Source organism: Zonotrichia albicollis, chromosome 1 (genome assembly GCF_047830755.1).
Source record: "Zonotrichia albicollis isolate bZonAlb1 chromosome 1, bZonAlb1.hap1, whole genome shotgun sequence".
NCBI lineage: Eukaryota > Metazoa > Chordata > Aves > Passeriformes > Passerellidae > Zonotrichia > Zonotrichia albicollis.
In genome coordinates, this window is record NC_133819.1 from 94778621 (window position 1) to 94802256 (window position 23636).

Here is a 23636-nt window from a genome sequence, read left to right on the forward strand (position 1 = left end):
CATCCCTCGGGGCCGGGCCCGGGGGCTCCGCACCCCCGCACTGCCCGTGGCTGGGGGCGGGCGGCAGCGGCACCGCCTCCGCCGCCTCCTCCGCCCCCGCCTCCTGCCCGCCGCCGCTCCGCAAGGAAAAGCCGGCCGCGGCTTCGCTCCCTGCCAGAGCGGCGGTGCGCGGCGGCGGCAGGCGAGCTGTCCTCGCTTCTCTTCGTTTTTCATTTTTTAATTTCATTTTAAAGCTTATATTTTATCCTTTTGAGTTTTAGAAATTATTATTCGGTGCTTGTTAGTTTTGCAGCTGCGGGCGCTGCCGCCCGGGATGGGGCACCGCGGTGCCCGAGGAGCGCTGGGCGGCGGCGGGCGAGCGGCGTCCCGGAGCGGGCTGTGAGCCGCGGCAGCAACAGGTACTCGGCCGGGCTCCCGAGGGGTTCGGGGCCCGAGCCCGCGGGGGAAGGCAGGAAGGAACGAGGGAAGGAAAGAAGGAGGGAAGGAAGGAAAGGGGCGCTGCCGAGCGGGGACGTGGCCGGGCGCAGCTCCGGGGCTGCAGGGCTGGAGAGCCGCGCTCACGGGAGCGGGTCCCGACCCCGCTCAGCTGCCGGCAGCGGGAAGGTTTTGAGAAGGGCTGAGGTGCTGTTTTGGGGTGTCTCGGGCATAGTTGTAGGCTGTGATTGTGAAGAAAATCTTGATCGTGGTTATTCGCTGAGGGGCATAAAACTGGCTTAATATATTCTCACAGAGCGTGGAAGTGCTTAGCCCTGTTTCCATAAAAAAGTCTCGGCGTTTCCTTAGGTCTTGTCGTTCTATTTCCAGAGGGCTTTTATGGTATTACTGGTTAGAGGAGAGCTTAGACCCTCTTAAGTTCCCTTTACAGTCCTCTGGCTCGTTCCCAAGGACTGATGCAAACCCATTACACACTGGCATTGCTCTTCAGTTTACCTTTGAATGCCCTGGTTACAAAAGGTCACCCTAATCCTGTGACTGGTCTTTCTGTTGCTGTGTTAGCCGAGCATTTTGCTGTCTGTCATTCAAAGTTTCAAAACGCTTTCTGGAAATGGTGTGCTTGTGGCCATGCTGCCTTTGCACCCTTTCATCCGTCTCTCTGGGAAGAGCTGAGTGTATTCCCAGTGTAATTTCAGCATTCATTAATCTGGCCATGCATTCAGCCACGCTCATTTTAATTACCGTGTTTGAGTTGCTGTCACGCAGCTGGAGCCCGGGGCAGGGAACACGCTCCCAAACAGAAACATCATCTTCTCCGGTGGTTAATTAGGTTTCACAAGTATCCCTCTCCTGCATAAACAAAAGCAGGAGCATACCCAAACAGAGCTTAAGGAAGGAGACAGGAGGAAGGTGTATTTCCTGAAAGATTCCTGTGCTGGTTGCGCAGCTGTCTTGGAGGTCTTCACACAGTGGGAAGAGACACGACGTGATGTGGTTTGTGTGGCCAGACCCAGAAAGGTATCCACTGGGATGGGTTCAGAGCCCTGCTTTATTACCAAAATGGGCAAATGTGACAGATTGTTCCACGTTTAAATGAGTGTGGGTGGGTATGTATGTTGCACAGTGGGAGTCTAAAGGAAGCAAAGTTTCTTTTTTTCCCATAAATCCAGTGTTTTCTAAGCTAGTAACTGAAGATTAGGACAGTCACTTAAGATGGTGTCTGTGCTGCTTGCAAGTGCAGATAAGCACTTGTGCAAAGTGGACTTTGACAATCCCAGCATTCATAACCCGATGCTGGTTTAATTTTTGGCATCCAACCAGCATTTCCTTGACAAAGTGTAGGCTTTGGGAGTTTTCTTTGTTTTGTATTGTTTTTAAAAAGCAGCATGTTGAATTTCTTTCCAGGATTCTGCACAAGAAACAGAGCACTTAGTTTGGCATGTTGCTACTCCTCTCTAGAATGACAGTACAGTTATACCTTAGAGGTTTTTCTGCTGCAGAATTAATATTTCTTAAATGCTTGGGAACGTGTAAGTGGAAGAGTCTGTGGTTTGTGAAGGAGCATCTGTAAGTGAAAAAGGTGCTTTTCTTCCCTTGTGCTCTCAAGGCACATGACCATTTTATTCACATGTATCACAGAGCAAACACTTGGGCTATGAGTGGTACCAAGCACGGCCTCAAAGCTCACCATGGCATGCTTACGTGCCATGCAGAGTTACCTTTTGCTTTTTGATATTTTTAAACCCAAAAAGGCTGAAAGGTAACTTCCACACAAAGTGCAATGCTGGAAGAGGTCTGGGGAAGCCGCCTTGCTTTCCTGCTGGGAGAAGTGGGAGTGAGAGCTATAAGCAGCATTGGCTTTTTCCAAAAAAGGGATGGCTGGTTTGACACTTTTTTTCTCCTGATGCTATACATGTGGCAGTGACAAGCTGCTCCCAGACAACCCACTTAACTGGGGTAGTTTTCATCAGGCAAGCTAGGCTGGGAGCAGCTGGGAGATAGACAGCTTGTGTCTGTGGCCATTCAGCCTGCACGGAGCATCAGCTGAAAGCAGACTGGGAAGGAAGTGAGGACAGCAATGCCTGAATGCACGCTCCTGGCACGGGCTTGTTAGAGAGGGTTGGGATGTGAATTAGTATCAGACGGGGCCTGTCACATCCCTTTGAAACTGTGTGGTTCCTGGATGACTCTATTAACAAAATGGGAGGGGAAAAATGGTTATTTTGTCACTTAGCAGGAGCTTGGAGGTCATTGTTTTGTTCACTCAGCTTGCAGTGCCTGCTGATTTTCTGAAAGAAAGGTTGCTAGAGGAGTTTCTTACTAAGAGATTCTCAAAATTAATCAGGAAGAACACACACTGATTTTTTTTTTTTTCCCTCCACTAGTTTTGCACTGATTGTTGCATTGACTCCAATATGTGCTTGCCCCTTTAGCAGGCAGAGAGAAAGAACTGGGCCCGCTTGGAATTTAAAGTCAAATGTGAAGTCTTTTGAGAGCAGAATCAATTTTGCCCTGGGAGACTTCGCAAACCATGGTGGCTGCATCTTAATCACATCGCAGTCTATGAGAATTTAAGTTGCCAACATCTTTGTTTCCAATGCTGTCCTTCGTTCAGTTACACCAGGGCAAAGGGCAGTCTGTGAGCAGGGCTGGAGGAGGAATGGCCTGATGGGCTTTGCCAGCTCCCCATGAGAGAGCTGGAAGGAGGTTGTCAGCAAAAGCCAACCCTGAGTGTAATAAACTGGATCATATTATAGCTCTCTGCCTAATGTCAGGAATGGCTTAGCCAAGGCTGGGCAGTCAGCTCAGTTTGAGCTCCCTGACTGTCCTTCCCTACAGGCCCCAAATCAAAGCAGAAGCTGCACTTTTTTTGCCCACAGCTCTTCTGCAGCTTTATGTCTGCTCCTCAGTGCAAACACTGCTCATGCCTTCACTTATCTGCACCCACGTAGGCTGTGTGGCTGGCCTGGGGATTAATCCTGTCCTGTCCCTTCCCATAAAGCCGGTGCTCTGGCACCTGGAATACCTCCAGGCAGGTATTTCAAGGGGAAAGGAAGCAGTGGGTACCAGGTAATCTTCTCTGGGAGCTGTTGTTATCCCCATCTGGCAGCTTAGGGACAGACAACCTTCAGCTCTTGTTTTACAGCAAGTGGGCACCAGTTTTATCTCAACCTTCACAGAATTGTAGAATGGCTTAGGTTGGAAGGGACCTTTAAAGACCATCTAGTCCAAGCATTGAGCAGGTACATCTTCAACTAGATCAGGTTCCTCAGAGACCTGTCCAACCTGACTTTAAATGTTTCCAGAGATGGGGCATCTACCACCTCTCTGGGCAACCTGTGCCAGTGTTTCACCACCCTAATTGTAAAAAGAAAAATTCTCATATCCAGCTTAAATCTGCCCTCTTATAGTTTAAAACCATTACCCCTTCTCCTATCACTACAAGCCTGCATCCAGGGGATTTGGATTAAATCCCTTGAATTTTTGCTCTTCAGCTCTAGCTTTGAAGTATTTTTGCTGCTGGGTCTGGTGTTGTTTGGAAGAAAGAAGATTCCACCTCCCAGTCCCATCCATGTTAATTAGGGAGCTGCCAGGAACCAAGCCATGATAAAAAAATGACAGTCCTAATACATGCTGCCCCATGGGATTTGGGAGATGTGGAGAAGGGCAGGTTTATGGTGTACTTGAATTGCTTTTTGGTAGCCACAAGTACAGACCTTGCCTTGTTCTTTGCGTACAGGCTCTGCACCCAGTGGACTCAAGAAGTGAGTCCTCTAAGCATGACATAAGAAGTAACTGGCCTTTTTTTCCTAAAGTTATCTTTTTCTTGTGTCTTTTTATGTTGCAAGGGTATCCTGTAATTTTTAGTTCCTGACCAGCACAAAAGAAATGACGGATTAGCGCAGAAGTATGTGAGCATCTTTCTTCTTTTCAATGGGAGGAACAAATTGAAGCTGACAGTTCCCTGGAACCAGTGCAACACATGAAGTAGTCACAATAATACATTTTATCTTCCAGCCTTTTTAGAGCATCAGAAGCTCTCTGGTCTCTGATGCCTCCAGTAAGCTGACCTTGGCTGGCAGAGCCAACCATCTCATTACTGCTGTCCCACTGCTCACAGCCTGCCCTCTGTCCTGGCCCTCAAACTGCCTGATTAGCTGCAGCAGCAGCTATTGCTTTCCAGGTTGTGCAGCCTGCTGGTAACCCTTCAGTAACACCAGAACTGTTTCAAATAATCCCTTCTGTAATTAACTTTTTTTTTAATCAAATAATCTCATCTAGCTGCAACGCCCAGAGATTTGTCGTAGATGATTTTGTCCTAAAGAGCCTTATCAACAGGAAAGCTTCTAGTCATCCATTAACTCTAAAAAGCAGTTGCAGCAGAGAAAATCTATCTGGTCATCACCAAGGTTCTGGTTTTAGCTTGTGCCTCCGCCTCTACAAAACACCAGTCTAGACCAACCTTATCTTTTACTATTTATACTTTTGTATTTGAGCTAACCAAAAGAAGGAACTCCTTTTCAGTGAAATCTGTAGGAGACAGGCAAATAAGCATCTGTAAATAGTGGCAGAACGTTCATATTTCAACAGACCATGCAAGGTTGAACACCAGAATATCTCTTTTCCCGAATTAACATCTTGCTGTCTGGCCAGCTAAAACTGCTTGATTTGTGCCTCCGTGAGGTGTCTTTCTTCATTGTCAGATTTGTCTTGCATATGCTAGAAGTCTGAATCTGAACAGAGGAATAAAATTTTTGCTTGTAGCAAATGCACCCCTTGAGGATGCCTGGAGGATCACGGCTTGTGCTTGGGGTCGAGATGGTGACACTGGTGTGTGGTACTGCTGCAGGCAGGTAGGGCAGACAGTGTCACTCTGTATTCAAAGTCTGATAGGCATTTTCTTGTTGTATAACATGAAGGAAAATTTGTTTTTCATAATTAAGCAGCTTAACATCCTCAGTTAGTATTTAATTTTAAAATGTTTGGTTTTAGAACTTTTTAACTGTGGTACAGAGGTAGTAGTGTATGTTACAGCTCTGTGCCATAATATCCCTGCTAGTAGCCTTTGGCATTGAGTTTCCATGGGTATGGACACGCCTTTTTCTTTGGTTACTCCTGTAAGCATTGCTGGATCATGGCAGCAACCTGTGCGCTTTCCCAACCACAGAGGCACGTCAGTGGGTGACAGTGCTGTTGCCAATGCTCAATTAAGTGTGTAATGTGTTGCCCTGCATGACTGGCTGCTCTTTCCTTGTCTCATTCAGTATGTCCACAAAACAGTGTTCTGTTAGCTCAAAGAGGGGCTCGAGTTTTCACAAAGAGGTGCTGGTGGCATTGGAAGAGTTGGCTGTGAGGTGCTCTGATTCACAAGGCTTTTTCTTGAATTCAGTGTGACACTTGCAGGTCACATCTACTTAGATATACATAAAATCTTGTGATCTTTGCTAAAATAAACAGAGAAGAATGTTTAATGTTTTAGATGTTCAGATTAATAAAGCCAGGAGCTGGAGTTGCTCACTGCAGTAAGTCATCTGTGCTACACAAAACCAAACCAAAGCTATATTAAAAATGCTAAGACTCAGCTGAGACCAGAGAATAATCAGCTTAAAATTCTGCCTGCATAAACTAGGGCTTTGCTTTCTTTGAAATCAGAGGGAGATGTTGTCATCATCTCCCCAGATGACAGCTGGACCACAAAGACTTGTTCCATCATGCAGGTGCTGGACTGGAAGTGCTTTCAATACGTTTGATTTCCATGCCCTACACTGAAAACAGAAGTTCTCTGAATGTTAGATGGCTTTTCATATGCAGTTAACCAGCAAAGGGTTGCTTTTTTCCCATTCTCTCCTAGCTCTACCCTTAAAAAGAAAACAATCTTCCGTCCTAGTAGAGAAGGTGACAGCAGTGGATCCAGTGTAGCAACTCGTATCTTGAACTGAACCCTGTACACAAGGTTCTTCCAGGCACTGTATTTCTTGTGGGCATGCCATGCTGCCCCCAGCTGAGGAAGACAATTGCCTCCATTGGCAAAGGGGCAAAATTATTTTCCATCCTCATGAAAAGCCATGATATCCTCCTTTTCCTATATCCTTAATGATGGTCTGTTAATATGACATGAATAGGAAATGCAGAAATCAACAGAGAAGGAAAGAAGAAAGGAAGGGCAGCAGAGGACAAGCTACAGGGTCATTCCTAAAAGCTTGTCATTGACCTGCAATGGCCTCAGTAGATCTTTCTTTTAAATGGCATACTGTGGAATAGCAGGGATGTGCCAAGATGCACTGCCTTAATTTGTGTAATGAAAAGTTACACAACATAATTACCTTGTAGTTCAGTGACAAAAGCCCTGTCAGATCTTTTTGGTTCATGCTCGATTTATCTGTAATGTCTCTGTGTCTAGAAAACTCAAATGGTAACTAATCCTATAGCATAGCTGCAGGATATGGCATTTTAAACTCAGGATTTGTTTTTTTCTAATGTCCACTTCAAATTAAATTTATTAATTAACCCTGACTAGAAATACCTGCTGTAGATTTAAGGGTTTCATTGGGTTTGTATTGGTTTTGTCTGTGACAGCAAACTACAGGTGTTTGTGAATGTTTTTGGGCAGAAACAGCAGCAGGCACAGACCAGCCTGTATCTGTGGCATTAAGCTCCCCTGCCTTTCAGAGGAGGAAAGTACATCAGCACTGCTTTGGGAGTGATCTTTGGTCCATGCTTCCCAAAATATGCACAGTAGTTGTGTAAGAAAGCCCTGTCTGGCCCAAACCAGAACTGTGCCAGTGACTGTTCAGCATAACCTACTTTGCCCCAAGGAGCAGAAAGCCATTGCAGAGACAAGAGGGAACAGCTTTTCTGTGCTGAGAAACTCAGAGTTGTACAATGGTTTGTGTTGGAAGGGACCTTTAAGGGCCATCTAGTTCCAATCCTGCCCCTATCATGAGCACCTTCCAGTAGACCAGGTTTATTCAATGTAGAGTCCAAGTCAACCACAAATGTTTCCAGGAATGGAGCATCTGCAGCTGCTCTGTTGTAGATTTTCCAGTGTTTCAGCACCCTCATTGTAAATAATTTCTTCCTTTTATCTAGTTTCAACCTACCCTCTTTTAGTTATAAAAGATTGCCCCTTGTCCTGTTACTACAGGGCCTGCTGAGGAGTTTGATCTTTCTTATGAGCACCCTTCAAGTACTGAAAGGCTACAATCCAGTCTCTCTGGAGCCTTCTCTTTCCCAGCTGAACAACCCCACCTCTCTCAGCCTGTCTTTGTCAGAGAAGTGCTCCATCCCTCTGATCCTGTCTGTGCCCTCCTCAGCACGCCAGCATGTCCACGTCTTTCCTGTGCTGAGGGCCCCAGATGTGGATGCAGTACTTGACATGGGGTCTCACCAGAGCAGAGGGGCAGTGTCCCTCACCCTGCTGCCCATGTTGCTTTTGATGCAGCACAGAATATTGCTGGCTTTCTGGGCTCCAGTTGCACATTGTTGAGTCATCTTGATAAGTGTTGAAATGAAATGTGGTTTCACAAAGTGGTGGCAAGGGGAGAAGGTCTGCCTAAAACTCTAGATGTTTTATCAAGTGGTTCCTGTAAACACTTGTGTGTCTATAAAGCTGTTCTGCTCTTTTTGTGGATACCTGGTATAAGATAACTGTGTGGGACAGGGTTAGGATAGCTGTGTCTTCTGGCAGTCTGCACATAGCAATCTCCTTTTCTGTTTTGCTCAGCTGCCCTGTTGGTCATCAGCCCTCTTTTTCCAGCAACGGTGTCACAAACACAAGCTTTTCCCAAGAGGGACCCTAGCATAGACCCTTACCCCATTATGCTCTTTCAGATGCTTCTTACAAATCCTTTAACGATCCTGACCAGAGAAAATGTTTGTTTTGGGACAAGTTTAAGCTGTTTGATGGTATTAGATATGTACTCTTATATCCCGTGCCTTGAAGAGGTTTTTTAAGCTTAAAATACTGTAGCCAAGAGAATAATAAACTCTGCCATAACTTTAAATAAAATTTCATAAAGTCATGTATGTGAGAAGACTGAAGTTTTGAATTTGAAAATGAGCTGAAGCCAAGAGACAAGCGAGTTGCATCAGAGCAGACAGCCATTCTTGGTTGTGCATGGACAGTGTTCAGCGACTTGATGTACTGCAAGAGAGCTTCAGACAGATGCTATAGCCAAATGTAAATGAAGTAACACAGGACTTTTATGGCAATGCTCTTTAAGTGGCCACACTTGTAAGGTGTCAAAAAGATTAAATAAATCCATTTCTGCAATGCTCATGGCTGGGAGAACAGCATCCAGCTTTAAAGGTCTTCATCCTAGGACATGTAACAGTGTATCTTCCACAGTATTTTAGGGAGCAGTGTGCCATTACGACACTCCTGGAAATAGAATGATCGTATAAACATCCACGGAGTTTTAAGTCACCCTAATCCCATGTATTTAAAGAGGAGCAGCAAAGTGTTTGTATCTCATTAGTGGCTGAAGGGATTTGACAACAATGATGTTTTACTTTCCTTTCAGGGATGAAAAGCCTGGCGTGCTTGTTTAATTTAGCTCACTCATGCTTATATTAGAGCATACCTGGAGTGGATACCGAGAACAGCCAGTTTGTCTGTCTTGGCTGAGGGAAAACAAATAATCTCTAGAGCAGCCCACTGGTTACCCAAACCATCCTGCATGTGTTTACTTGATGCATTTACTTTCCTGCAGATGCAAAGAAATGGTATCCTCAGCTTGCTGTCCTTGCCTCTGCTGCTGCCATCTGCATTAAATGAGGGTTGTAGAGCAGCAAAAATATTGGTGCAAAGTAATTAAAGAAATCAGCATTCTCAAGGACAACTTTCCTAGCAATTGCTTCTTTTCTCCTGTCACGAAGAAGATTTTTGTATTCATTCCTTGCACAGTCTGAGAAAGTGAAGCCACTCTGTGCTGCTTACACTTGACATGCAAATTTAGGTCACTGCTCAGATTCATCATGGATTTAGCCAAAGGACTCCCACTGAAGCTGTGTCTGTTGACATCAGGGCTGTCTTACTCCACTTGTGCTCAGATGGACTCCTGGGCTTGTTACTCCAGATGTTCCCGTTAGTCAGTAAGGCGGAAGGGAGACCACCCACAGCACTCATGGGTTCCTAGGCCTCCCCTAACGCTAGTGCTTGCCAAAATAGGCAATCAGTTGGTCACTTCTTGTCGCCTGAGCTAGGAAATTAAAATTCTGTCCAATATCTGTGGTCAACCAGGCCTGTGCTAAAAGAGGTAGAGAAGTAGTCAGGCTGCTCCTGGGTGGAGGAGTTCCCTCCCACCTGTTTTTCATCCTGCTAGTCTTACTGCTCACAAGGTTGCTCCTTGTAGTTTATCTCCTGATGCAGGGGTAGATAACAGAGCTGCCCAGGGTCTTGCACCTTTATGACTGTGCAGGGCTGCCCCAATGACAGTGTGGTTAATTGTGTGCTCAGACCACTCTGCTGAACCGCTTGTTAGGGATTTTGTGCAAGGTGGATTTAAAGCATGAGAGGATTGTTCTCAGTTGTGTTTCAGAAGTGGTTTTTCTTTAGATTATTTGCCAGCACTTGAATGGCAGTGGGACTTAATTTTTAATTAAATCTTACATTGACATAAAGAATTTTCAGTGATGAGTAGAATTGGAGTTGACTTCTAATCAAAGATAATTCTGCATACTGGGGTGGGTTTGAGATAAATGAATGTCAAATGTAATTAGATGGTCAGATTCTGATCCCTCAGCCACACTCATAAGTACAAGACCAAATTTTGCTTATTTATGCTAATGCAAGCTGAATAAGATTGCCCCGTGTCTCTAATGATGTAGGGAGGGCTCCATGTGGCTCCTGCGCATGCTCACCCCAGCCACCAGTGTGAAATAAATGTTGGAACTGAAAAAAAAAAAGGAGGTCAGCTGCCACGAACCCATCTGTTGTGTGCAGAGCCATTTAGGATCAAGTTTATTTTCCTTGGGTTTATTACTGTGGAATAACTCATTTGCATTTCCCTCTCCTTGGGTTTTCAGCTATACCAAGGGGGAAGGTCTTCCTCTGAAGGGAGGTTAAGCAGAGGCTCCCTGGCAACAAAAAGAGGGAAATGGGGGCATTGCACTGAGAGCTCTGGTGAAGGAGTTGCTGCAAAAAGGGGAGGAAGAAGGCTGACTGTGGTATGAGACAAAATGAGTCCTGCTTTCACCTTAGCCGCTGCCAATCCTTATTCCTGTGTTTTAATGAAGGGATGAGAATTAGAGCCAAAGGCATGTTTTACAATAAACATAAAATCAAATGCAAAGTCCTCAAATGTACTTTGGTACCTAGACTGGTGTGAGAGATAACTTACTGAATATGTGGAGCTAATATATTGCAGTGGGAGCATCAGCTATTCAGGTTCTATGCTCTTACAGCCATATCTACTTCAAAATTTTGCTCTTGACATGGACTGGTAGCTTTCTTCTTACTATTCTGTTGCTTTTTGTGCAATAAAAAGGTTCATGTACATCATCTAGTTTGGGTAGGAGGAGCAGAAGAACAGCATGGGCTGTTCCAGATGGTAGACAATTTGTATTTCTGGTCAGGGTGTCTAGTGATGAGCTAGCATTTGAATTGAAAATGCCCTTACATGCAACATTTAAAATGCTCTTACAGAAATGAGGCCATAAAGTACAAGCCTTTTTCCTAAGGCTTGTTGCAATTTGAAACAAAAGCTGAAATTTGGTACTGAAATACTACATTTTCATTTATTAGAAATGGGTAATGGCGGCTTGTGCTCACTTGCGGGGATTTCTGCATGAAAAAATAAAGCTCCCAGCTGTGGGCTTAAGAGCTATAAAAGATGCATCAGCTGCATAAACATTTCTTTGTGCATTGCAAGAACAGAATCCACCTGAATTGAAGGTATTGAAATACAGCTAATACAAGAATCACTGTGAGTGTCCCTGATGGACATAAAGTCATCAGTGAGAAGTGTGCTCAAGCCTTCAGGGAGATCGTGATGGACAGTCAGTGCTGAGGATGTCCATGGTGAAGGAAGAGACCACCTCAGGGAGAGCAGGATGAGCTGCCGTGGGCTCAGCTGAGATTCTTGCTGCTGCAAGAGGCGGGGCAGAAGTTTCCCGTCCTGTGCTGTGGCTGCCAATGGCTTTGATGCCCACCCAAGTGTGTCCCATGTGCTCCCACAGGTCTTGTTGGAAGGAGGGGGCTCCATCTCAGCTGCAGCTCCTTCTCTGTGCAGCACTGCTCTTCAGCCGTGTGGGGAAGCCCACGTGGCTCGTTCTGTGCACTAAAATTAATGCGTGGAGCTCACGGGTGTGCTGGCCTTTCACCGGCTGATGTAGGCTCGGGAAGTGTGCTGTCGGTGCAGCCATATGCTACTATTTAGGAATATCTCTAAGCCTTGGGCTTGGGTGGAACAAGTGCACATGATTTTATTCTGGCAGCCAAGAATAGTTCTTCAGATGGAGCTCACATGTCTGTGCAGTTCTAGCAAATGCTGCTCTGCACAAGGGAGGATAAAGTGCCATGAAGGTTGTAATTTGTGTGATCGAGTGACCAACAGAAGACACCTTTCTACAGGTGCTTCCAGGAGTCCCTCACCCCACAGAAATCTTCTTGACACATACAGAAATTATGAGCCTGCTCACTCATGCTTAAAGAGTTTTTGTCCTGAAAGTGTAAAAAGTCTTGTGCAAGAATTAAATTTCTTGTGAAAGCTTTTATAGTGCTCCTGAGCACTCTTATCCACATAGCACTGTCAAATTTTTATGTTTAAAAACCCAAAAGGATGTCTATTTTCTCATCCAAGATGCATGCCTCTGTACATTCTGGGAGCCTAGGAAGCATGGAAATCATAAATTCCAGGTGGTTATTTGGGCTACTGGCAATGCTGGCCTTATATTGCCAAAGTGATTCAGCTAAATCAGAAGGAAGAAGTTGGAAAATAAATATGAAAAATTACTAGACTCAGGCTACAAAAGCAAGCAGGCATGAATTGAAGGTGCACTGAATGAGCTTGGCACTGTGAATGTGTGTAAGTTTAGAATTTCATTTTGCTCTTTGGGCTTACGAGTGCAAAGCAGAAAGAATTGGCTGTTTTGGAGTATGACATGACTATTAGGGCATAACAGTTCCTTCCCTTACTGTGGTTGTCTTTTGGAGAGACGAGTGGTCCTAATTGTCATCTCATTGCATTCAAAAGTTTTTCTCCTTTGTAGGCCAGCCAGCCCAATAAGCAGCATATAGACCTTGGCATAGATGAGACAGGAAAATGTTCTTTTCTTTCATTAGTCACAAAGATATCGGCTCTTTTGTCAGGCATACCCCAGGTTTGCAGGTAAGAAATGTTCCTAGCACAGCAAACAGAATTGGTTGCCTTTTGTAGCCATCCACTCACGTTAGTTAGTGGGCCCCCTCAGCTCACCCCAACCTAGATAATTATCACTTGATTTTTAACAGGCAGCCTGCAGACCATCACAGATCAACATAGAAACCATCTCACTGCAGGGATTACCTCTCCTTAGATGCAGAATGGACCTTGAACCAAAAAATAATATAGGAAGAAAGGATGATCAAGGATGTGTTCAGTCACTCAGCCCTATCCCATGTTCCCATTTAATCAGCAATTGTACATAATCCCAGAGTGCCCTCGAAGCCTCAGCTCAGACCTTACACCTTACAGCAAATTCTAGACCTGGAGCCATAACTGTGGCTGCTGCACAGAACAGGAGGAATTAAGGACACCCTCACCACTGTATATTGCAGCTTTGCATGGCTGTTAGCACATGCAAAACCAATTTCCCCTTGTCATGTGGTGAGCAAAAAATACCATCTCCAAACTGGTTATGGGGAAGAAGCAAATAAAAAAAGTTAGACTAGATTTTGCAAATATGTTTCAGCCTGAATTTCCCTTCTTAGCTTGAATCAAATACTGTTTATCAAATATTTTGGCACTGTGGGAGGTAGAGGTCTATGCTGAGGGTGATGAAGAGAGGGCAGCCCTGTGAAAGTGATTGTCCTTTCCCCACTCATTAGCTCAGGCTCAGCTGCTTCCCCATTTCCAGACTGAAAGAAGAGCTGAGAGAGGGGACTTTTATTTCCCTGGGGACAGAGACATCATCAATTATCTGCCATTCTGTGCTGCAAGCTGTCAGCGAATAGGGCAGAGGAGTACTGATAGGATTTCACCTTATCCCTTGACTCACTGATGGGCTCATCATTCAACTGCTGTGCACTTAGCATGGGCAGTACTAATTATATTAATTATACTTATACACAGGGCATGCTTATATTAGCAGTAAGGAGACTGTTGTCTTTTTAAAATGAAACATCCCTGGTTCATTAACTATATAGATTTAGAAGTGTAAGTGTAGTCATTATATCCACTGCTGAAGTGGACCTCTCAAATCACAGAAGCATTTAATATCATTTTGGATGTGCAACTTGCATTATATTGAGAGCAATATTTATATTGCATGTAGAAGACAGTAGCATTATATCACATAAGTGCTAAATGTAGACTGAGAAACTCGATCACTCCCTTGGCATAGCACCAGAATGGCCTTAGCAGTGTTCAGCTGTGGGGATACCCATCAGGTCAGCAAGAGATCTGGGTGAGCCCTCAGGGGCTGAGCCTTGCTGAAATTACACTAGCAACTGCACCCATGCAGACCATCAGGATACAGCTGTACTATTAAATTCAGAGGTAGATTTATGTAGTTGATAGCAGAGAGACCTGTGAATGGTTTAAGAGGCAGGAAGAGAAACACCTCTCAAGACAGAGTATCACAACAACATGACAGAAGCTCATCACTTAAAGTGTATTTGCAAGATGGGTATCATTAATAATCCATCGATGCAGTGCCCATATGCTGCCATTGTCTCTGGGAATCTGGGCCAAGGGGCTGATGCAATTTGCTGAGGTTGGTTGGAAGTGTCTGAGATGTCATATTATGAATATTAGTCTAAATCTTAAGAACAGATGGTGTTGGTACAATACAGTCAACCTTTAACCTGACCAATGGAAAATAACAGAACAGAACTGGGAGATTTCACCAGTTCCTACTGCTACCTCCTTTTATCTCAGTTTTCTTCTGTACAGAAATTAAACATACATTATTCACCAAGATTATATATAATATATAGGGAGAGGCCACAAGCCTATCTGGGCTCTGGGTTCTGACCATTTTATGCAGAAGCAAAGCAAAAGTAGCTCCAGGCAGGTCTTCAATTTGCATTTCAATTGCACTTCTTGCACATTTTTCTAGTATCTTGGGGATAGTCTTAGCTACTAAAGCCTTTTAAAGCCATCTGAGTGCTTGAGCAAAATAAAGAAAATAAATAAGTACATTCCTTTTCCAAGATTATTTATTTTTTAAGTTTGCCCAAAGGAAAAGAAAATCAAAACAGTTCCACTGTTTCTGCACAGTCAGATTTGGACACTAAGATTCTGTTCAGAGTGAAAGCTATTAGTGTTCTGATCATGTTAATAGAGAAGAGACATCATGCAGAAGATGCTAGCATTTTCACTGCAGTTTTGAATCTAAAGCCCTTTTCATAGCCAGTGTGGTTGTGATTAGCACCCAACTTCAAGTTTTGTTTTACCTCTCTTATTTTTTGAGGAATTGTTGGTGTTTATGCTGCTAAATCTCCTCTGACTGTCAGTGCTATTTAGCTCCTCCTAGGTCTCCAGATGTTGTCAGGGTGTGTGTGTTAATCATCCTGTCAAGCCGTGCAAGTACTGAACACTTGCAAGGGATTTTCTTTCTGCTCCTTGGCACTCTGGACCAGATTTTTGATGCAAATCCTTGTATGGGAGCATGCAGATTGCAGCCTAATTGTCTAAAGGTTATTTGCACACCCAAAGGGAACTTGCTGTGCAGCCCCCAGAGTGCTGTGGTCGGGTGGTTTCCGCTCTGTCTCGCAGGACATGGCTCTCTGTGCAGTTTGAACTGTTAGGCATAAGCTGACCCAGGGAAACCCTCTACCATCTATAGGGATGCGAGGTTTGACCCTGGAAGCTGCAAAATGCCTTCTGGCAAGTGCTGTGCCAGGTATCAGCTAGCCTGAGCACAGCTCAGCCCTGCAGAGGTGTGCAGAGAGCCTTATGCATGTAGGGGTGAGTACAGAGCCAAATTTGGGCTCTCAGTGAGCAAAGACTCAAGTACCTCCAGCTGTGGCTGGAGCATGTTTATCCCTGTGTGAGTTAGCCAAAGTGCATCCTCACTGTGGTATCTTCTGAGTTGGTGATGAGCAGCAGCTCCAGAGCCTCTCTGCTCCTCCGTGCTCTCCCCTTTCCATGGGTTTGTGCCCAACACAGGTGCTCATGGTCCTGCTCTGCCTGAAAGCAGCTTCTGTGTCCCAGGGATTTATCCTTGCTGTGGTAAAACTCTCTGAGCTGAGTGGGCTGCATCTGGACTAGGCAGGGACATGAATGGTGAAGTACCATTGCCTGCTGACCACAGGGGAGGAGAAAGCTGTCTTTCACTGCACCCCGTGTGGTATCTCTGAAGCTGTTCAGTCAGGGGGACACCCTCACTTCCAAAACAGGAAGATGTACTCTGGTTGGGTTGTGCAATAGAGAAAATGTCTCATTAGCAGTAGTGCTGGCAATGCTGGGATTGGAAGAAGTGTTTCTGGCAATGTTCTTGCTGAAATATTCCTGACAAAGCTGCTCCTTGGGCAATGCAGTCTCCTCCAAAGAGAAACAGTAGTTTGCCATGGCACCCACTGCTGCCCCAAAGAATATTTGCCCAGTTTAATGCTCCAAATTAAATATAACTGAGCAGTGCACAATGTTTCCCCACATATTTGCTTTCTGCAGTGAATGTTTGCCATGCAAGCAGCACGTAGCTCTGGTGCTTATCATTAATAAATATGTTCAGTTGTGAAGGCTCACAGTGTAGATGTCTGGCTTTCACAAATGGATGTTTTATTGGGCACTCTCAGTCATTCCTGACCTGTGGGGATGAGAGGGTGGTTTAGACTTGCTGTCACCCCCTTAGCCCTGTAGGTCAGAGTTTCACAGAACATCAGCTCCACTGCCTGCAGGCAGCTCCAGCCCCTGCCATGCCATCCTGCTTCATTACCAAGCTCATCCCTCAGCCCAGCTACTGGAGTGAAATGAACTGGGGCCATGGGGCAGGCTGGGTCCAGCTTTTAAAATAGATGGAAAAGAACTGCTAAAACCCCTCTTCTTCGTTTTCTGTCAGGTTATTTTTAAGCTGGCCTAGTTTCTCAGTCCGTTTCACAGCACAGTGGTGTCATCAGCTGAACTGACATCCCAGGAAGGATGGAGGCAGTGAGAGGATAGGTCCTGCAGGATGGGGGAGCCATGGCTGGCAGCACCGGCTGACCAGCTCCCTCTTCTCCAGCATCCCCATTTTCCTCCTGCTCCCTGCCCTGCTGCCTGGCCTGTGTTGGCCTTGGTGATCCTCACAAATTGGTGGGGCCATTCCTCTTACCAGAGCAGCACAAAACCAAGCCAGCAGAAAAATCAATTTAATTGTCTGCCAAGGGCAGAGACAAGAAAAAACAGTGGATTAAGGAGAAAAGGAAGACAAAGGTGTCCCCCTTTACCCTTGTGGCAGCAGACAGAGCTGCTGTGAACCGTAGCACTTCTCTGCTGTTTATTTGTGGATGGATTGAAATCATCCTAGTTTAGTGCAGATGCCAAGCTGGGCATTGGAAATGAGCACACAGAGGGCAAGGGCTTCCTCCCTGCTGTGCTCCCCCCACCCAGACACATGAAATGCAGAGCATACAGTGCCTGGAGCTTGTTTACTCCTCTCTCTTCACAGTGGAGGGCATCCCTCTCATCACGGCATGTCATGGCTGCACACACAGCCACTGTGTCTTCCTTCTCAGCAGCCCCTGGGCTGAGCAGCCATGGGAGCAAGGATCAAAGGGGAGCTGCAGGGAATTCATGATGTATCAATCCTTTCTAAAATTATTACTGTGTATAATCACACTTTGCAGTGACGGTGAGCGCCTCCAAGAGCTCTGCACGCTCCCATAATAATTCCCAGGACAGATCGGGATGCTGGAGCTGGGGGTGAAGCATGCCTGGCCTGGCAGAAATTGGGGATGGCATTGGGATTATCACATTGAAGTATCTGATTTCTAGTCCCACATCCAGACCCTCTTTGTGTCTCTGGCACATTTTCAGTATACCCTGGGCTGGAAGTCAGAAATTTGAATAGGATTGTTTTGGTTTTGAGTGGGCATGATTTGGAAATGCACACAGATTTGTGCCCTGGCTTGCAGCCCCTCGTGGGGTTCAGGTGCCCCTTAATGTCACGGATGGACACTAGGCTGTCTGGCCTCACTGCCTGCCTTTTACTGTAATTCCGCCCTCACTGACATGCTTTCTGTTGTTTTTCAGGAATATCGCCAAGGCTCTCTGACATCATGTCAATAGGATCACATTCATTCTCCCCAGGAGGTCCTAATGGGATTATTAGAAGTCAGTCCTTTGCTGGCTTCAGCGGGCTTCAGGAAAGACGGTCCAGGCAAGTGCCCTTGCTCTCTAGGGGGAATTCCAAAATTGGGCTGTAAGGGACTTCTGGGCTTTAGGGGATGAAAGGGGAAAGGAGGTGAGAGAGGACTTCTATCTTTCTGACTCTCTGCCAAATAAAATGTCCTAGGCTAAAATGTGTCTATATTTTTTGTATAACTAAGGTGTTACCCTTGGCCTGTTTGCCTCTCCCCCATTAATGCAGGGCTTCCTCACATGCCTCAGAGCTGTGAGAGAGTTTCAGAGAACAGTTTTAACTTACGCAGTGATCTTTTCAACATGTGAATTGTGCAGGAACAACTTGCCATCACCTCCTGTTTAAGACCACTGCTGCCTAAAAGACAGTTCTCTCGCTGCTGCACCACCACAAATCCAAAACAAAGCTGTTTCCCTGAGCCTGGCTGTGGAGCCTTTCTGTGCACTGCCACTTAGCTACACAGGACTTAGGGCTTTGAATCAGGCATGCCCAAGCCATGCAGCCCTGGTTGCTCCCAGAGGCTACTTTACAATTGATTTTAACTTGTGTAGTCTCCCAGTGCCAGAGCACCAGTTAGCAACTGAGGAGTAACAGTAGGCAAAGGAGCTCCCACTGTCAGCCCAAGTCAATGATCCTTGTTAGATGCTGGCAAAGCAAAGCCCCCAAAGAGGCACCTGTATGCGGCACAACTGTCCTCACTTTGCCATGCACTGCATACTCAAGACCTGTGATGCTGTTCTCCAGAAACTCAATCAAATCCCAATCTTCCTTAGGATCTGCAGGCTTTATACCTGAGATTATCTGGGCTCCCCTTTCTGTTTAGCACCTGGATGTAGCTTAGCTCTCTCATGGGCTATCTAATGTAAGTTAGGACAGGCATAATGTAAGACAGAGAAATGTCTGATGAGCCTCAGAGTCGGCCTTGCATTTCCAGAGAAGCAATTATGTCTGGGGAAGCAAATATCCCAGGCTGCCCAGATTCTTAACCCATAAAGAAATGCAGACCTTTAATGGGCAGGCACAGAAGCGGATTCATTTTTTGCTAGCAGAGATAATATCACAAGATTTCTTCAAGCTACACTCCTTTGAGATTTCTATGATTTATAGGGATTTCTTCTTCTTTGATGTTCATTTTGCAGGTGTAACTCTTTTATTGAAAATTCCTCAGCGCTCAAGAAGCCCCAAGCAAAGGTGAAGAAAATGCATAATTTGGGCCATAAGAACAGCACCACGCCCAAAGAACCCCAGCCTAAAAGGATGGAAGAGGTCTACCGAGCCCTGAAGAGTGGCCTGGAGTAAGAGCTTTTATCCTGCTTGGTGACTGAAGCTTTATGTGACATTTTAGAGCCTAGAGAAACAAAAACAGGGATCCTTCCTCATAAGAGATGAGCATACACCTCTTGAAGTCTGGATTGTGACACTTAGTATCTAAAATATTTGTATGGGAAACAGGAATACAGGAGGCAGAATCCCATTTCCATTCACATTTTGAGAAAAGCTCCCAAAGTCTGGGATTTCAGCATCAGATTTTTTTTCCCTCTGAGTTTCCTAGAGTCCTATCAAAGGCTTGTATTGCCTTTCAGATAACATCCCAGATGATAACAGGGCTTTAATCAGCCAGATACAGGCGTAGTGACTGAAAGGCACCAGCCCATAAACTGAGCAGCAGATTAGCTTACTTGAAACTGGTTGTTCAGTGTAAAGAGAACATTTAGCTCTTACACAGTTAAATAAGTGGGCTCCTATTTATTCCCAAAAAGGCAGCAGGGAGCTGCTTTTAGGACAGATCAACGTAAATGAGTTTTTTGTCTGTAAACACATCCAGTGAGGAAAGCCATTTGTCAGGCAGATTTTCTTTTAGGATGGTCATCAGCCAGCTTAGTATGTGCTGCAGAGCTCATGCATTGTTCTCTGGTTTGTGTTTGCAGTGAGTATCTGGAAGTTCACCAGACAGAGCTGGATAAGCTGACTACTCAGTTAAAAGACATGAAAAGAAACTCCCGCCTGGTACGTGCCGTGCTTTTTCATGTGTAGGTGCACAGTGGCCTTCTTGAGGTGCTGGAGCAGCCAAGGGATGGGTGTGGGATACAGGGAATTTGCACTGGTGCTCTTCTTCCCTTCTAGCCATTGTCTTGTTTGTGATTTCTGAGTGTCAAACAATACTTTTTCTCATGGTGCTGTTGTGTTGCAAAATTAATCAGTTTTGTGTTCTCTGTTGCAGGGAGTCCTGTACGATTTAGATAAGGTATGCTACTCCCTTCAACACTCATTTTGCAAGGAAGCATTAATATCCTTACAATGTACATGGAAACCTTTCTCAGAGGGAACTGCTGGCCATGCCAACACCTGCATTTCAAAGGAAGAAGTCCCACTCCCCTCCTCTTCCCAGGGGCTCTGGCATTGCCCACTAATGTAACATCAAACACAGTGTGCTCACTGATCTGGTGTCAAACGTGCCCCACCAACCCTTTTTCTGAGGTTTGCCAGGTCAGACTGGCTCTGGGATGGGCACAGAGAGACAGACCCCTGCCAGGCAAGGAAAGAAGGAAGCAGAGGAGAGACTTCCTTCTTCTGTCAACTGACAGCCATTAAATCCATTCCTTTGTGCAAATTCTCTTACCCAGCCCCCAGTCAGATGGGGGCTGATAGCAGTGCACAGGGGGCTGGGGGGGATCCAGGTCCAGCCCCAGTTCATTCCTGCTCCTGTGAGTTCTGAAGAAAGAAAAATTGAAAAGATATTTTGCCTGCAGGAAAATTTGGGTGAAAGAAATCTTGCAAAAACATTTCCTGAAAAAGTCTGATTTTTTTTTTTCAGTCAAAATGCCAAGCTTGAGCTTATTCTCAAAACTAGCTTGATAAGGAAGACAATGGATCTTGAAATGCAAAGCCTGATCAAAATTAATATGGGATTTCAAAGTACTGAAAACATTATTTTTAACCTAAAAAAAGCTCTGCTTTCTTTGTTTTTTTTTTGTTTGTTTTTAAATAATTAAAAAATAATTAGTAAATGTAATTTAAAAATATGCATTAGGTAACGGAGTGAAGGAGCTCCATTGTCAGCAGCAGCTTAACAGTAGTAGGGTGGGACAACTGATTCTGGATTCATGGTCATGGAAATCCTGTGTGTTTTAAGCAGGAGTATCTTGGACCCATGGGGACTAGCAGAGCTAGCATAGCAGTGGCTTACTAATTTATTTAAAGGTGCCTCACCTCTGCCTTTTCCTTTCTTTCAGCAAATCAAAGCAGTTGAGAGATACATGAGAAGGCTGGAGTTCCACATTAGCAAGGTAATGAGCTCTCTCCTATCATCTTTCTTCTGCATCTGTTCCTATATTATTGAGGAAACAAACCCTTGGCCTCCTGCTACCCCTTTGTGCTGGGGAGGCCGCTCCCAGACTGGCTGTTTTTTCCATGATAGGCTGGTGGTCAGAGCCAAAGAAAGGGTTTCCACATAGATCCCAAGGTCCAGCCATGCCCCAAGACACTCCCACATACTTTTAGGTACAGAGAGAACATTGGGTTGGAGACCTGCTGGGGAAAATCTATCTCACAGCATGCTTGTTGTCAAACTTGAGGTAGAAGGAGAGTTGCATCTGAAAGCAATTTAATTCAGCAGTTATCTCTAGCACACACAGCAGCTAGTTTGGATTTATTCCTGGATTTCACTGCTAATGCTTTTGCTGCGTGGTTTGGGGCCCACATCCATTTGAATGCATCGGTAAGAATATTGGTGCAGGTACTTGTGATTTATACTAATACGTTTTAGAGCTGGGTGAAATCCATGGCGTGTATTCTCTTACTTATAAACATATCTGCTAGTGATTAGTTGCTTTTTTAAGCCTGACAAAGAAATGAATTATTTTTGACAGATGAAATGTCCTTTGAGAGTCATTTGAAAAGCATTTGTGCATCTTCAAGTCCTCTAATTATGACAACCTATCCCAACCTTTTAATTTCAGTCCTCTTACTCTTGGAGCTGAAAATAAAAATATAAATCATGAGGTGATAGACTGAGATTTTGTTCCCCAAGCCACCTACTCCCTTGCTGGCAACATGAATGGCAAAAATTAGTACTTAAGGAACATTTCCATTCAAATCCTTCCCACTTCAGCCTGCTCAGAGCTAATGGTTTCTGGGTTTAGAATAAGAGTGAAAAGCACCAAACGTGAGAGGTAACGCTGGTAGTGTTACTCAGGCTTGCCAACTGCATGAGTTCACTCTGTAACCCATGGCAACAGAGACAAAAGGAACCAAGTGTGTGGCATTAAAGCCCACAGGCTTGGGCAGGTGTAGAAACATCTTTGTTTCTAATGACAGAAAAGGTTTTTTCAGCAGTATTTAATCAGGGACACAGAGGTGCCCTCTGCCTTTTACCTGCCACTGCTCTGTGAAGGAAGCAAAGCAAGGAAGATGGGGTGCACCGCAGCAGATCCCACATACCTGGGGAGCAGATGAGCATGTCCTAGCTACATTCACATGGGCAGGAGCAGGATATCAATCACAGACCAAGGCTCCACTCCGATGTCAGAAGTAAATACCAAGTGACAGCTATTTATAGTAGCTGTCTTTAGCTTGCTGGCTAGCAAGAGAAACAGGAGTGAGTATGAGTGCAGAAAGCTTTTTTTGTAACTTCAAAATGGTAAAATGCTACCTGTGCCTTCATTAACTTATGCTGAACTATTTAACTTTGCAAAACATCCCTGTTTTGGGTGGGGTGCCCCAGGTCAGAGGCTTCAGCCACCAGTTATCCAAGGTAGCCTTGTAAAAATTGACCCAAGGCTTTGAAGCCATCAGGAAGACAAGTCCTGTTCCAAACAAATTAGCAACAGCACTTTTTGTTAGAGGTTAAGCAGGCTTGGGAAGTGGGATTGGAAACATGCCTGGATTGTTACATCAGGCCCATCTCTAATGCAGCACACAGAGTCACAGACTGATGAAGCCAAGGTGCTTTCATAGAGAGAAATTCTCCCATGAAAATCCATTGCTGAGCAGGAGCACTGTGGGACCCAGAGTGACCTCTTGATTTCACAATTTTTTGGCAAAACCCAAATATCATCCTGTTTTAGGAGGGATGTTAGAAGCAGAAAGAAGAGACAGCTTCTTTCATTCCTGTTCTTCTCCTTACCCTGATAGTCAGATTAGAAAACCCACATCTTCTGTATCTGGCAGATTTAGTTTATTAAAATAAAAAACCACTATATATAGCTGGTGTATATATGTGCATATATTACTCAGTTGTAGTAAATGTGTGCATTCAGTACAGGGATTAGAGGGAAAAGGGAAACCAAAGCACAAGGTGTGTAAATCCATTGCTCCTCTGAAGCTAGATCCAGGTGAGACTTCAAACTGTGTGTGACTGTGCTTTGCAAAACTTCAGAGCACTTAGAATATGTTGGGTCCCTAAGTTGTGTCAAGGGAGTGTAAAAAAATTACTAGATGTAAGTGTCTGGGGGGGTTGAAGTTCAAAATACTTTTTTAACTTGACATCAGCTGTTTGTAAGCCCTTTACTTGTGCCGACTCCTAGTATGACTCCAGTTTCTGGAGCATGGACAGTAAAAGTTCAAAATATCACTCCCAGCTTCCAATACTACCTATTAGTAGTATTGGAACAGGTTTGATATTGCAACAGCTTTGATCCATGGCTGATATTAAGGAACCAGAGCCACTGCTGACCCTGCTAAATGTGCCATTTACCACTTCCAGTTGCATTTGGCAG

The 23636-nt window shown here is 44.9% G+C and overlaps 1 protein-coding gene across 6 annotated transcripts in view; it reads left to right on the plus strand.

The window, feature by feature from the left end:
* RIPOR2 (RHO family interacting cell polarization regulator 2) overlaps window positions 1-23636 on the plus strand; it is a 110438-nt gene that overhangs the window by 57987 nt on the left and 28815 nt on the right. For 5 of the 6 annotated variants that reach the window (XM_074547414.1, XM_014264303.3, XM_026790965.2 and 2 more), the window contains exons 2-6: window positions 17811-17937; window positions 19059-19214; window positions 19848-19926; window positions 20141-20164; window positions 21153-21206. In XM_074547414.1, the coding sequence (XP_074403515.1) occupies window positions 17837-17937; window positions 19059-19214; window positions 19848-19926; window positions 20141-20164; window positions 21153-21206 (414 nt within the window). In that variant the 5' untranslated portion in view covers window positions 17811-17836. Of the gene's footprint in view, window positions 1-96; window positions 399-17810; window positions 17938-19058; window positions 19215-19847; window positions 19927-20140; window positions 20165-21152; window positions 21207-23636 lie in introns of those variants that run through there. The other variant, XM_014264307.3, reaches the window with a different exon arrangement.